The sequence below is a fragment of the Delphinapterus leucas genome, chromosome X (genome assembly GCF_059928025.1).
Source record: "Delphinapterus leucas isolate spDelLeu-1000000601 "Yukka" chromosome X, BTC_Dleu_Yukka2, whole genome shotgun sequence".
NCBI lineage: Eukaryota > Metazoa > Chordata > Mammalia > Artiodactyla > Monodontidae > Delphinapterus > Delphinapterus leucas.
Window position 1 is genome coordinate 63,383,108 of NC_143150.1, and position 16,381 is coordinate 63,399,488.

The following is a 16,381-nucleotide window of genomic DNA, read 5'->3' on the forward strand; positions in this document are numbered from 1 at the left end:
CATGATCACCATCAGGTTCCATAATCTGGAAGCTTGAATGAGCCATTAGGAAATGAAGGCATTTCCCACACCAGCTAGAATAGTCACGTGATACAAGGAATTCCATTCAATCCTGGGGCTCCTGCCTGTCAGGAGGAAGTTAGGAATTCTTCTCCCTGCTTCCAAAAACCTCTTCCCTTATAGGCATTTCTGGAAAACCTTAGTAGAGCAAAAAGAATTTTGCAATCCTGCTTAACTCCCTAACATACCCCAAGAGTCATAGTAGATGGTGCTGTGTGAATATATATATATATATACATATACATACACACACATATATATATATATATATATATATATATATATATACACATATACATACACACACACACACATCTGTACCTATATTGGTTTAATTTCATACATACAAGTAGATGGTTATATATTGTTCCCTAAATACTACTACTACTACTACCAATGAAGCTGTTTCTAAAGCTTCTTGTTTCTTGGTTCTGGAAACCAAGAAAGCTTTAACAGTGGGGAACCATGCTACTACCCTGCTTAGTGTGCTGCTTGGTAATTGGAGGGAACAGAGCAGACCAGCACACTGATGGAGGTGGAGACTTTGGGGAGTAGGTATCTCAGAAAATGAGTATACACTCCCAACCTCAGAAAGTTGAATCAAGAGCAATCTAGGAAAGCAGGGGCTCTGTTGCTCATGCAATACCAGAGACCCAAACCCCACCTTCCCGCTGCTTTGCTTTCGGGCTTGTGTACTGGCTTCACTGGCTTAGTTATTGCAGCTTCCTACTATCTCTTGGAATTTAGTGTGTCTTTAGGACAGTGCAACATCTTTAGTCCTTCTTAAAAGAGGCCTCAGGGGCTTCCCTGGTGGCGCAGTGGATAAGAATCTACCTGCCAATGCAGGGGACACAGGTTTGATCCCTGGTCCGGGAAGATCCCACATGCTGCAGAGCAACTAAGCCCATGTGCCACAACTACCGAGCCTGCGCTCTAGAGCCCGTGAGCCACAACTACTGAAGCCCACACACCTAGAGCCTGTGCTCTGTAACAAGAGAAGCCACTGCAATGAGAAGCCCGTGCACCACAACAAAGAGTAGCCCTCGCTCACCACAACTAGAGAAAGCCCATGTGCAGCAACGAAGACCCAACACAGACAAAAAATGAATAAATAAAATAAAAAATTTAAAGAGTGGGGGGGGGCCTCAGCATAGCCTTGAAGGCAGCTGTCTAATATTCAGAATTTCACTTGATTTTCTTGTATCTACAGGGCATATAGTATTCAGCTGACAAAAAGAAAGATTTCAATTTGGCAAGACTCAATAAAACATTTTACTTTGAATATACATATATGCTAATTGTAAGGTATAGTCTAGTATATACACAAATCTCAAAAATGTCATCTATTTTTAAAGAATGTCTAGTTTTGACAGTGTTAACTTATTTGATATTAAAGTAAAAATGCCCACATAATATTGCAAGTATCATCATCTGCATTTGATATAGCTCAGGAGAAAATATTGAAAAATGTTTTAGCATTTTCCAGAATTTATTACAAGATATCTTGTTTACTTTAGAGTTCTCCATAGCATATTTTTGTACACAAAAAAATGGAGTAGTTGTTTGATTCTAGTGTGTATTGCAAAATTCAGAGTCCTAAATAGGAAATTTAGAAAGTTTATTCAAATTGTTTTCTTTCTATTATTTTCTCTTTTCTCCTTCCCCACCATCTAAAAAATATATTACCCTTCTAAAATTATTATTACACTATTTAGAAACTCCACGAACACGAACACAAAAATTATGTTTCTGACAGTACTGAGTTTATTTTAAAGCATTGCATCATGTTTGAATCTCAGTAAACAAAGCCATGTCTTCATTGTATATTGATTTTGGCAAAGAGCACAGACTTGCATACATCAAATGATATGATAAAGTAATTTAAAGTAAAAGGTGTTTGCTTTTAGTAATGTGAAACTAAAGTACAATATTAATGTGGAACTAAAGTACAATATATGTGTCTTCTGGGTGATTTAGGCCATAATGTTTCTTATCTTCTTAGAAGTTTTCAAAATTAACATTTTTTACATTGATCCTTTTATCTGATACTTACGCTATTCACTGGAATAGAGGCATAGAAAAGATTTTCTCTGCTTAGATTAATGTACCCATACAATATATGCCTAAGCTGAAACCGAAAGATCAAATATCTGAGAGATAGTGGCATTCGTGATCACAAGTGGTTTTAAAAGGGGAAAAATGAGTTCCAACCTATTTTAAAATATTTAATTAAAAGTCTGAGCTCTGGGGCTTCCCTGGTGGCGCAGTGATTGAGAGTCCGCCTGCCGATGCAGGGAACATGAGTTCGTGCCCCGGTCTGGGAAGATCCCACATGCCGCGGAGTGGCTAGGCCCGTGAGCCATGGCCACTGAGCCTGCGCGTCTGGAGCCTGTGCTCCGCAACCGGAGAGGCCACAACAGTGAGAGGCCCGTGTACCACAAAAAAAAAAAAAAAAAAAGTCTGGACTCTTTGCAAAAGGATGCCGTTTTTAACTTATTTGCCATCCTACTTCCATAGCATACATATGCATATTTCACTGGGGCAAGCAACTTAGTAACATGATTGCATCATAGCTGTGTAGTTTAAGCAAGAAATTTGTCAACTGAATACATCTTTATTTTGGTGGGAGGTCATCTGTTCCGATCACTGAAGCATGCAATGAAAGGCTTCATTTAGAAGCCTAGAAAACCTGTGGTTCAGTACATAGAAGTTTTAACTACAAAAGAATGTAAATGTTATAATTACCATCTTCCTTCTTTCTCACTCATCTTTTAAAGTTACTCAATGTAGAGCTACAGATATACTTAAGCTGCAATAATATCAAAAAAGGGAACAGGTGTTTGCTTTTTAAAATCACTGAAGTACATAAAATGCCTTAGCAGACAACAATACTATTCCATGACACCTCTTAAAATTTTAAGTTCATCTCCCATTCTCCTCATCATAATGTTCACATTTTAATTATGTATTCATTTTGATTGTTTGCATGTGAAAACAACAACTATCTATTATTTCAACATTAAGCCTATTTCTTTGAAGCCAAGATAATTTTGCTATTTTATAAAAAGCAGTGGAGACTCCTTTGTCAGGATGCTTAAGGCAGAATGTTTAAGGTTCATGCTTGCTGCTTTGCCTGAGCTTCTGCTTCCTGAAATGAAAAACAAACAACACAGATTTAAATATCACAAAGCAGGCATCCGTGTGTAATTTGGTTAGACTATATTACCTCAAATTGCTAAGAATATTCAAAATCAGAAAAATAGCCCCCAGAAAAGACTGCTTAAAAATTCTTAATAGAAAAATTAAAAAATAGAAACTTCTGCCTAGAAACAGATGTCATAGAGGACTGTCTATAATTCCATAAAAGCAAGGGATTTACAATTATAGTTGACATTTTATTTAAAAGTAGCTAAGTTCCATTTTGAATGATTTTTCACAAAAATTGAGTGTTCAAAAACATTGTCATGTATAGTTACAGTCACGTGAGTTTTGTTTAAGGATTAAGCTACTTAGAAAATGTGTTATTTGCTAAAGTATTGTTGCTTTTAAATTTCATGGCAGTAGGCTCGAAGAGGTAAGGTTGTCTTTCTATTCCTGTGGATGGTGAGTACTTCTAGCATAGGAACTCTGACCTATAGGTGTGCTCTGGCACTTAACATAGTACTTGACACAAAATACACTTCAAGGAAAGTTTCTGGAAATAAGAATGGGTGGCAAGAGTGACTCTGGTGAAAGAAACCTCAGACTTGAGCTGTAGAAATCATGTATGCTAGACAATGTCACTCTAAACATCTGTCACTAATTGAGTACTTGACAGTCTCAGGAGGAGTGACAGCAGCTGCATATTCCAAAATAAGCCTCTGATGCTAACCCCAGAAGAAGGGGAAAAAACAAACAAACAAAAAGATGCTATATTTTTACCAAAAAAAAAAAAAGAGAGAGGTAGAAATGATAGAAAGAAGGAAACCAGAGGACAGTGTAATTCATTCTTAATACATCCTTAACAAAACATATGTAATACACTACTGACTCACCTTCCAAAACTCTTAGTCAAAAACCAAAAACAAACTTCCCTAAGCTCTTTTGAAATTTCTAACATGGTGTTTGGCTGTCTAAATGAATATATCTTAGACCCACATTATGTATTTTGTTTCATTTTATAGAACAAGCTTCCAAAAACTTCCTCACACAACACAGTGAATTTTATACTAAAACCCCTCAGTGGGGCTTTCCTGGTGGCGCAGTGGTTAAGAATCCGCCTGCTAATGCAGGGGACACGGGTCCGAGTCCTGGTCCAGGAAGACCCCACATGCCGTGGAGCAACTAAGCCCGTGCGCAACAACTACCAAGCCTGTGCTCTAGAGCCCGCAAGTCACAACTACTGAGCCCACGTGCCACAACTACTGAAGCCCGCACGCCTAGAGCCCATGCTCCGCAATCAGAGAAGCCACCACAGTGAGAATCCTGTGCACCAAAACGAAGACCCCACACAGCTAAAAATAAATAAATAAATAAATAAATTAATTAATTAATTAATATAAAAAAATAAAAATAAATAAAACCCCTCAATAGCATAGTATATATAGGTGGGGAAGCAGTGGTATAAAAATGTGAACACATGATAATGTGAAGTCCTTCTTCTTATGAGCACGTAATGCCTCTGAGTAACTAGTATTTTGGAGACAGCCTAGTTCCCTAAAGTTACACTTATCAATCTTTGTTGTAATTTGTCATAAATTCCTTAGCTCTCACTTATCCTTTTTAATGGAAGAAATTACTAGCACAAAAATCCAAAACAAAAGGCAATTCAAACTTCTTTGTAATTTGTCTTTAAGAATACATCATATTTAAATTATTTACTTTTCTAATTATGTTTTATTCATCAAATATGTAAATTGTGCTACAAGCTTTATTATTATCTAAAAGTAAGTAGCCAGTATTTATAGTATCATGAGTTATTTAATCAACCAGAGAGCTCTAGAAACAGGCATATGATGTGTTCTCACCCTCTACTCCCACTATATACATCATTCTATAAATGCATTGGTTTTGAGTTAGATAATCCCGGGTTCAAATTCCATATCTGCTACTCAATTATTATGTAGCCTTGGACAAATTACTTAAATTATCTAATCATTAGTTTCCTCCTCTGTAAAATGGTATTGAGGACACCTAGCTCATAAGGACGAAGTAAAGATAAAATGAGATGAATGTGAACTGTGTAGCTCAATGCTTAGTCCATTGCAGGTATCCAGACTTCTTTCCTAATGTTTTCCTTTCCACTTTCTGCCTAGTCACTAAGACCAACACCACAGCTAAGTGTTATTAACATACAGTTTCTCTTGGAGATGCAATAAAATGGGATGGGCTTACTGGAAATAGGAATGCTTCAAATCTTACAGCAGAAGCAGATTTTCATGGCCCTCCCTAGAGCTAGGTGGTTTAACCAAAGCCAATGAGAACACTTCTTTAGCCAGCATGTTCTATACCCTCAACCTACTAGTGAACACGGCTTTTCCAGAGGAGTGGTATTCCTCTCAACATGAATATCACTGGATTTTTATTTTTTAGTAAAAATATATCAGTTATTTTATTCCATATCAAAACTATCAACTATACTGCAATGTAAGAAATGCTAGTGCTATGAAATTATCTTCTGTATTAATAGAAGAGTAAAGAGCAAATATTTATATACCATGTTTAACTGCATCTAATATACAAAAGAATAAAAAAAAATTATTTGTCTTACAGAGGATTCCTTGTCTTATAGAAATATTTGCCATTGGGTACTTTTAAATCAAGCTTTCCAGTGCACTGGCTTTCAATAATTTTTAAATGTAAAGAGAATGTAGTCTAATTATTTGGAAAATAAATAAATGGAGAAAAAAGAAAAACATTCATATTATTAGCTATGGTTCCTTTGAGTCTCTTTTTGTCCTGTACATAAATTTTAAATGTAATTATCAATAGAATGCTAATTACACAGTAAAAACAGTTCTGTAGCTCATTATAATGTATCTTTTCACAAACTCTCATTTTTTAATGAGAGCATGAGTTCACTCAGTGGATAAATCATTTCTGTTGACCCTATTTTTAGACATTTAACTTGGTTACAAATTTTTTAAGATTAAAAATAACATTTTGATTTATTTTTTTATCCATAAAGACTTTTCCATGTATGAATTATTTCATTAGGCCTTACTACCCAGTACAATTACTGGATGAAGAAGTATAAACATTTTTGAGGTCCTTGATATATATTTGCTATTTTGGTTTTCAAACAGTAGTACAAATTTATATCATCACCAGTAATATATGAGAGAATATGTTTTAATGCACACTTCTCAGCACTGAGCATTATCACTTTGTTTTATCTTTGTTAACTTCACAGATGAATATTGTATCTCATTTTATCACATTTCTTTTTATTATGAACGCACTTTTCCAATGTGGGTTAATTAGTTGTATTTCTTATTGCGCATACTTTCTTTTCAGCCAGTTCTTTCTGGAAGACTTATTGTCCTGTTAAATTAAATGGGAAAACTCTGAAAGCTGAGCTGAAGGATAGAAAAATCATCCTTCTGATATCAAATTTATCACTTTTAATCTTGGGAAAAACCTATTAAATACTAACATTCAAAATCTCCCTATTACCAATCCACCCTTCAACTCCACTGTCAATTCCAGACCTCTTTTCTTTATCCCGATCTATCAGCTCCCTCTAGTTCAATCCTTGATAACATCTGCTGTCCTTTTACTCTATTCCTACTTCTAGGGTTAAACAAGAATGAAAAAAAAAAACCACAGTAAACAAACTGACTGGCTCCACTGTGGGCTCATCAACTCTAACTTCAACAGGGAATTTCATCTTGCTCAGCCATCCTTCCATTCATGATCTTCACCTACTCTTTAGCTTATTTTCAGCAAATGCATCTTTTCAATTCTCAAATTTCCCACCACTCCTAGCAGATGATCATTCTTCTTACCTCATATTAAAGATAAGACATTTTCAAATGTGAACTTCCCTAACCTCCCCACACATTAAAATTTCTTTTTATCCTTCTCTCTTCATTCTATCCAGTCTCAGAAGAAAACTGCATGCCCTCTCTTTTCCAAGACTAACTCCTCCCTTGGGTCACTCACTTTTCTGTTTCCTCCATGACTTTTGCTTCATTTCCCTATCACCCAGGTTAGAAGCCTCAGAGATAGCTTCAATCCTTCCCAGTTCTTTCCATACATAAACATCTCATAAATTGCCAAATCCTATCACAAGTGATTTTTCTGTGTCTCCTAAATCCATCTTTTCCTTTCTGTAACTGCAGTCCCACTTTAGGCCTTCTCCATTGCTTTTCTGGACTCTTAAGGAACACCCTAATGGGTCAGCCCATCTCTGATATCTCATTTCTCCAATGTTTCACAATCCACACATCTGCCAAATTTATTTTCTTGAGACATAGATCAAATCACATCTTAAAATACAAAGATAATCACATCATTGTCTTCTCTCATTCCCTACCATGGCTTTTAGATGCTTAGAGAATAAAGCCGAAAGTATCTAGCACAGTATTCATAATCTGGCCCCATCCTACCTAGCCAATATTACCTCCTAATGCATCTCCCTTATTTAATATGTTCTATAGTAGATTCATGTTGCATTATACTCTGCTCCCTGAACATACCATTGGGTGCAGGTACATCCCAATGCAGTGGTTCCTATTGCAGCCACTGTGAAAGACGCCTAGTGTTACTTCAGTGTTTTAGAATCCCTAACAGCTCAAATGCCAATTCCTCTGTGGAACCTTCCCCAAACTCCTTAGTAGTAATTTATGATTATTTCCTTTGGATGCTTACTGTACTTTATTCATACCAACCATACAAAATTTACCATACTATATCATAATTATTTGTAGACATATTTGTTGTATAATTATTCGTATACATGTTCCTCACTAGGTTATAAACACTTTGAAGGTAGAGATTATGTTGTATTCTCCGTATTTGCCCTACCATCAGTATCAAGTCAATGTTTGACACTCAGTAAATATTTATTGAATGAATAAATGAATGAATGGCTCATACTTTTCACTGAAGGAAAGAGAGTCATCAGTCACAGAAAACAGACTGTCCTTCCTTTTATACTTCCTCCAATATGCACTGAAATCAATGACTTAACTTGGGTTTTACTAACTTGTTTAAATAAAAATGCCTTACCTAAGATTTCCTACAACTTAAATTATACAAAGCCTAAAATAAGACATTTTATCCATGGGAAAAGAAAGTTTGGCAAGAAAACAGAATTTCATAGTGACTCAGACAACAATGCCTCTAAACAGTCTCTAGTGAAAATACAGGCAATAACACAGACTCTCAAAACTGGAGAAGGAGCTGGAGTTTGAATTATCTGTTTAACAAAAATTAGCTTCTGAGAACAAAATGTAAAATGATAGAGCAGGGGACATACACTTTGATTAAACCAGCCTTTGTGGAGAAGAAATATGGTAAAAGGCAAACGTATATTTAAAGTCCATAGCTCTGAGACATTTTTTTAAACAGGCGACTTAATTTTTTATATTTTTCTTTGTACGATCTTCCCTGGGAACACCACCACTTGAAAAATTAATTTGTTGTTGGCAGGGGAAAAGCTCCAAATTCAGCCAGCAATTTAGTGATGAGTTTTGATACTCAAATGCTCTTAGTTAATTTGAATAGGTGACTATAGCATTTGATGTCACACAAGGACAATAGATACTGACAAGAAGATTACTTTGAACTAAGATGCTTTCTGTCCACGTAATACCATACATGGCAACTGGAATAATGGTGTCTTTAAAATTGTTAACCACTTATTTGTGAATGGGTCAATGAGAAATTTGCTGCCTTGGGCAGCTTGATAGGGAAGTCACTCAGCCTACCTTCTATCCACATACTTTATGTATTTAATTATGCACATCTGTCTTCCCTACTAGGGATTAAGTGCATGCGGAGCAGGGACATTTCCTTTTAGCTATGTTGCACTGCCTCTGGCTTAATCTGAGTACTTAATAACGTGCAAATCTTACTGATTAAAAAAACCCAGCAGCAATAAAATGGCCTATAAAGAAGGGGAAAAAATGAATCATACCTTTGAACCAGGTGGGGCTGTCAAGCCTAAAAAGGCATACACTGCATTATTTTCTCTGGCTTCAAAGAAGGCATCATAGTCCTTGATAAAAGAAGGCAACAAGAATTAGCAGCATACAACCAACAAAGGAAAGAAAAGGGGAAATTAATTCAAAATTATCTGACTGGTCAATATCTTTGAAGGCAAACAGGCTAGCTAACTTCAATAATGCTAGAATTCTGGAAGGAGTAGTAAAGAGTCAAGGCTTATTGGATCCCAATTAATGTGGGTTAGAAGATATGCTGATCTGTGAGACAGAAATAGCAAAAGGACTTATTTCCTACTGCATAGAACTTAAATCTGCCTCAGGGCGAGCAGCTTTGTCCATAGCCCAAAGCAGCCAACTATTTGCCAGTAAGATGTTGCTTACTTTTGGGAGGAGGCTATTGTTCCAGTTTGCCATTATTTCTCTTGCATTATTCATTAAAGTAGAGATGCCCTCAGAACCTACAGCAGACCAGATTTTAGCTATCCCATGGCCATAAGAATAGTAAATCTGTGCTGTGTTCAGAGGAAGGGTATGAGATTTTCATGAAATATGACTGGAAGAGCAAACAATCCGGGGATCCAATAAAAGCTTCACGTGACTAAATTCAGTTGGGCTTCCCATTGTCATCCTCTAAACCACCATGCATGCTCCAAAAGTAACAACCGAACTGCCTACATTTGACTATGACATATAATAAATAGCAAATATACTTAGAAAACACAGCCATTGTCTATACCTGGCCTTAGTTTGTTTGACTTAAAACACACAGAGAGGGACTTCCCTGGTGGTCCAGTGGTTAAGACTCTGCCCTTCCAATGCAGGGGGCAGAGTTTCTATCCCTGGTCGGGGATCCCAAATGCCTCATGGCATGGCCAAAAAATTTAAAAAAATAAAAATTAAAAAAAAATAAAGTGTTTCAAAATTTCTCTAAAAAAACGCAAAAACACAGAGATAAGCTTGGCACTTTGGCTGAGTTATTAGAGGTAAAATGAACTCATAATTTGCTGGCTTCTCTAGAGATTGCCTCACCAACAGATCACCAATTACAAGGTTCTTTTCTAGCATATATAGTTCCTGGTACTTGGAGGATCTGGAGGTATAAAGTTTACGGCCTCTCAAGCCATTGATGACCCTAAATCTGACCCCTAACTCAAGAAACATCAGAATTTCTCTCATTTAGAGACTCTTTTAACACAGTCAGTATTGTTTAGAGCCACAGAGATCTCCTCAAGGATTGTCTCAAAGCATCTTTTTGTGTACCCTAGATGTTGACAAAGGATTAAATCATAAACAACAGGCATTTATGACCAGCCTCCTATATTCTTTGAACTCATTATTCAAAAGTGAAACTAACTGGATCTTGATACAAAATCCATACTGAGACACATGACCTATAAGTTACTCAAGGTAAACAAGCAATATACATCATATCTATACTCAACCACTTGGAAGTAACCTCAAAATGCTAGTTAAAAGAACCTAACAGTTATACAAGAGACATTTCTTACTATAATCAAATCAATAAAAACAGTCTGTGTCAATCTTTAAACTCATGTGAAAAGAAAGCAGGTCTTCAAATACATTGAAATCTGATCATAAAATACTATGTAGGGTAATCTAGTTATCTCTGTTTCAGGTGTTTGGGGATCACAGTACATTATTTGTTGGCCCTGAACTTAGCAAACAGAAACAGATTTGTAGCTCTGAGAGAAAAGAATATCATCTTCTCAATTAATCAGGATTATTTAATTTATTGTACAAATATGTATTGAGCACCTACTACATGCCAATCACTGTTCCTGGTGCTAAGAATACAAGAGTAAACAAAACATAGTCTGCTTCTTCTATAGGAATTCTCTTGAGGAAAATATACTTTATTTACATATTTGGGATTCCAGTAACATTAATCCAGAATGTATTCTACCATATATTTGTATCATATTAATTATTTCATGAAAATGTGCTTTAGTTCTTCATATACACAGCATAAGGTCTTTCAGAACATAGATTACCCTTAAAAATTTTGTATCGTTTATAGCAGAGCTTCATTTATGTTGGCAGGGTAATTGTTTCAGTCACATCCTAATCTGGAAATAGAACCTAAGCTATAGCTCAATGATTCTAAAAAAGGAGGTAATTTTCCCCCAGGGATGTCTCGCAAAATCTGGAAACATTTTTGTTTTTTCACAACTGGGAGGGTGCTACTAGCACTCATGGATAGAAGCCAGGGATGCTGCTAAACATTCTACAATGCACAAAGGAGCCCCCATAAACCAAACATATCAGTATTGCCAAGGTTGAGAAACCTTGGGACAGTTTAAACAAGGGAATTTAATATGAAGAACCACTTACAAAAGATTAAAGAGCTGAAAGGCAGACAGGAGACGGTGAGGCAGCCCAGAGACTAGAAATAGCAGGAAGCTGCTACCACAGCTACTGCTGAAGGGAAAAGTGGAGAAGGTAGTATTACAGAGCTGGTACTACAAAGGAGATGTAGCCACTGTCATGGACACCTCCAGAAAAAGGGGGGATATCTTGGCTTTTCCTCTCCTCCTGCCCTCCACTCATCCAACCAGTGCATCCTATTGCCGGCCAAACCTAATAGGCAGCCAGTTGGCAATGGACACTGGGAAATATAATTTGCTGAGGTCAGCCTCCCACAATACAGAATGAAACAAGAAAAGAACGAAGATGGGATCTTTGAGTAAACGGGAAAATTAACAGCACAGTGGTTTAATAGAATGAGTAAGAACTTCAGGATAAGACAGATCTAGGTTTAAATTCTAGCTGCATCACTTAATAATTGTATGATTTAGGAAGTTAGTTAACCTCTTCTAGGCCTCAATATCTTCATCTATGAAACAGGAATAACAATATCTACACCTCATGAGATTAGTATGAGAACTGATTAATATAGTACACATAAAGTATGTAGCACAATAGCTGACATATAATATGCTTTTTATGAATGGTTGCTATACACTTTTCTCCCTAACGTCTGTATAGGGACAAATCTTAATTATTGTTATGAAGCTCCTAACTCAGTGCCTGGCACACAGCAGGCACTCAATAGAAAATGGATTCCTTTTCCATTAACAAATATTTGTTTGATTTGTGTCTCACCTCCTGCACCTTCCTTTTCATCTTCCCATTTCTCAGTGATACTTGCCTTTTTTTCCATAACATACTCCATTCCCTTATAGTATGGCTTCCGAGGGAGAAATAAACCAGGTAAATTTGGCTTCTCAAACATCACCCTTATAACCCAAAATGTGTTTCTTTTTAAAAGTCAAACAAATTGAAATTCCTTCTTCAAAAAGGAGAGATTAAGACAATATATGCTGGCTTAGATTGGACTGGATGACCTCTGAGGCCTGTTTCAGCCCCTGAGAGTCGACAATTTGCAGAAATTTCAAATATAGAAGCACTGAGGTTTCACCATCTAAATGAATAGCCTAATTGTCTTTTCCTTATCTACATAATATGTCTTTACACATTGGCCCTGTTTGCAGCAGCAGAAGAAATCTTCTGGCCCCTCCTCAGAAGTGACAAATTCAATTCACAGAGAAAATATTTTATGCTAATGAACTTCTCAATTTTGCCATACCCTCCCCTAGGTGTTCTCCTTCTCACTCCCACATAAACACATGAGTTAGAAGATTTGGATTGCTGGCTCTAAAAACATTTGTTCCTCAATTATGCTAATTCTGAGGACACAGCAAAGCAAACAGTTCTTTACTGGAAATTCCTATAGCCCTTACATATGCTTTCTGTACCATGTCATCACACGGATGTGGCCTCATAACCACTCTCTCTATTTCAGGTGTGTTTGATTCTACCCACACAACACTCCCAATCAGCTCTTTAAGAAAAGAGGCTTTGTTTTATACATACTTGTACTTGCCATGGTACCTAGAATGGCCACAGGCTACAAATGTTACTTAAATACACAGTGAATGAACATTGAAGGGAACTACCTCATGGTTTAAATGAAGGCTAACCAAGATGACAAACTTGAAAGCACCAGTCAAAAAGTAAAAACTCTACTCCTGTTTCCCTCATCCATACATTAGTTCAATTAGCTAACTCAAAATTTTAAGAAAATTCATTAATAATACTCAAATAAAAGTTTTACTACCTTGAAGCAGAAACTGAGATATTCCTCTTTTTAAACTAATTTTAATCTAAATAAGTAAAACAGCTCACCTGCTTTCAGTGGCTTCTTCATGGACATACCAGAAATAATATAAATGCTCTGGTCTGTACTTATACATTCACAGATAATTTTTTGGTGAATGACTCATCCATTTGTCTTCTAGTAGAAGGCAAAATACCCTAGCTGCCTAGGATGGATGTAGAGGATGAACAGGAGAAATGACTGTGTGTAGATATGGGGTGGGAGTAAAAGAAAGTGGATGGGTTTGAGGCAATCCATTTTTTAAAAAAACAAGAATTTTAATTGGTTCCTTACCCCACGGTACTGGCTTTCATTGAAAATTTGAGGTGGCAAGGGGTACCCTGTGGCTGGTCGACTGTTTTCAGGTACATTTTCTCTCATCCACTTCCGATTCTCTTCATTGGCTGCAATATCCTTTTCTTCAAATCCTATTTTGTTAGCTTCTAAGAAACCAAGCACATCTTGCTGTTTCTTCTTAATCTAGGGCCCAAAGGACAAGAAGTTATATTGTTGAACAAACAGCTTTTATTATTTTTATCATATTCAACAAAAAATGTGTTAATGAACTGGCAGAAATGAATTCAGACATGGATCAAGATTTGTGGTTTAACAGAAGATATATAGTTTTCCCTCTATTATTTTGTTGTTAATGTCTCACAAGTGGATTGAAGAGCTTTCAGTTCGCAGATCCTTTGATCAACCCAACTTTTTCTTTTTTTCACTTAAATGCTCACATCTAATCATGAAGAAGAAAAGACAGCTGATACATATCAATAACCTCAAGTGCAATTAACTCAAAAGTTTGAGTAGTGGCAAGGTGTGTTTCCCGATTATCTACAAGCCTCTCTTAATTTTAGCCTTTGTTGAAAGTCATTCCAAACGACCTGAGTCTACTTCCTGTCTTAATAAGCATCATACAGTTAACAGAAATGAATATTTCCTTGAGAATGTTACAAGACTCTATGTGTCAATTTTCACCATTTGGAACAGAAACTGAACAAGTAAACAAGAGTCTTTTTCATGAAAGTGCTGAGCTACAACAACACATTTAATCAAGATGGGGTTTTGTCTTGTTTTATAATCAACCTGTCACATTTTCTCAGCTAACACTTTATTGAAGATCAACAGAGGTTCCAACTGTGATGCACTAAAATCTAAAATGATTGTCCGAAACTGTATTTAATAGCTATTCAACAATATTTCTTTGGTGCCTCTTAAGTATGTAAGAAATTTATCAGGTTCTTTAAAATGTCTAAAGAAAAATAGCAGATTCCCTCCTAAAATTACAATCTAGAGGGAGGTATTAGACATAAATATATTAAAATTTTCAATTATAACATGGTATTTAAATATGAAGCTAAGGTGGTCAGGTGAGAGGAGTCAAGTGAATGACAAAGCCAAGAGTGCAAGGAACTTAAAAGAGAGAGCAAGTGCTTATTGCTATGAGTGATGCCACTTAGACTAAGCTTAATACTGACAGCACACATGCTGCATACTACATCCATCTATATTGCATGCAGTCTATGGTTTTAGTGAAAGCATGATATACTTAGTAAAGTTTAATATAATTGTCCAGCTGTGAAAAATGAGCTCACAAATATTACAGCATATTGAACTAGAACAATAAAGGTACAGTATTACAAAATAAACTTGGAAACTTTCTAAATGGATGCTCATAATTTCTATGACTAAATTCTTACACATAATTGAAGTCTCTAAATGAATAAACACTTGTGTGGGTGTGTATTTTGTCTTTTTAAATAGGTTATAATTTGTGACCCAGTCAACTTCTGCAAAGAGAAATTCAGATATATAAATTCCTTCCAATTGGTTCTGTTTGTTTCAAATGCTGCCACAAGAAGGGCTACACTAATTTGTAGTTAAATAATAAGACTGTCTTTTCCTAGCCAGTGCCTATCGATTTAAGAGTGGGGTGAAGGAAGCATGAGCAAGTAGAATTTAAAGCTGCCTTTTCAGTCTTTTACTAATCTACTTACAAAATACACCCAAAAGGAAAATCAAGTCTGAATCCCCAGTTAGTCTGTTTGGCACTAGACTACTGCAGTGTTGCCACTGTGTAGTCATTTGGTAAACAAAAAGAGATCTGTGTGCATTTTAAATGAATACTGTCATGAGTCCTTAAGCCACTGGCTTCCTACTGCTTAATCTAATGGTATAACCACAACAAGAAACACTTGTTTTCAGCTTGCCTGTTTTGAAATATTTTAAAAAATGCTTTGGTCACAATCAGCCATGTAAAACTTGTAATTCACATCTCTTTACCAACAAGTCTACAACAAATCTAGGGTAAGACTATTAAGAATTTTCTTGTTGATCTCCTATCTCTACCCCTAGCTCCCTGGAGTTCTCCTGACAGATGTTCCAAGATGTGACAGCATAAGAGCACAATGTAAGGTTTGCTATTTTACCGCTGTCTGCCTCCCCAAATACTGTTATTACTTTCTTTTTCAGTTGCAATTCTACCACATTATGTCTAGAGAGATGTTAAGGCTCAAGTAATTTCAGTAGAGCCTTGTGTGAAAAGAGGAGAATGTAGATATTTAAAGGTAGTTTCTCAAAAACAGCTATGTCTTAAGGTGGTCACAGTAAAGAAAGTACAGTCATGCCTAATTTTCTGGGTTAAAAAGGCTTTTCTTTATCAGTTCTGAAAAATCTCATCTATCCAGCCCATTCTTTTTAAATTTTATCTTTATTGGAGTATAATTGCTTTACGATGTTGTGTTAGTTTCTGCTGTACAACACAGTGAATCAGCTATACGTATACATATATACCCATATCCCCTCTCTCTTGAGCCTCCCTCTCACCCTCTCTATCCCACCCCTCTAGGTCATCACAGAGCATGAAGCTGATCTCCCTGTGCTGTGCAGCAGCTTCCCACTAGCCATCCATTTTACATTTGGTAGTGTATATATGTCAATGCTACTCTCTCACTTCATACTAGCTTCCCCTTGCCCTCTGTGTCCTCAAGTCCGT

General features: G+C 36.3%; 1 protein-coding gene across 1 annotated transcript in view; it reads right to left on the bottom strand.

Moving 5' to 3' along the window:
* Positions 1-1,801: 1,801 nt before the first annotated feature.
* The window catches only part of SH3BGRL (SH3 domain binding glutamate rich protein like), an 83,633-nt gene continuing 69,053 nt past the window's right edge, over positions 1,802-16,381 (bottom strand). The window contains exons 2-4 of the mRNA XM_022580821.2: positions 13,681-13,866; positions 9,182-9,262; positions 1,802-3,208 (exon numbers count right to left, since the gene is read on the bottom strand). Coding sequence (XP_022436529.1) covers positions 3,176-3,208; positions 9,182-9,262; positions 13,681-13,866 — 300 coding nt within the window. The 3' untranslated portion in view covers positions 1,802-3,175. The remainder of the gene's footprint in view (positions 3,209-9,181; positions 9,263-13,680; positions 13,867-16,381) is intronic.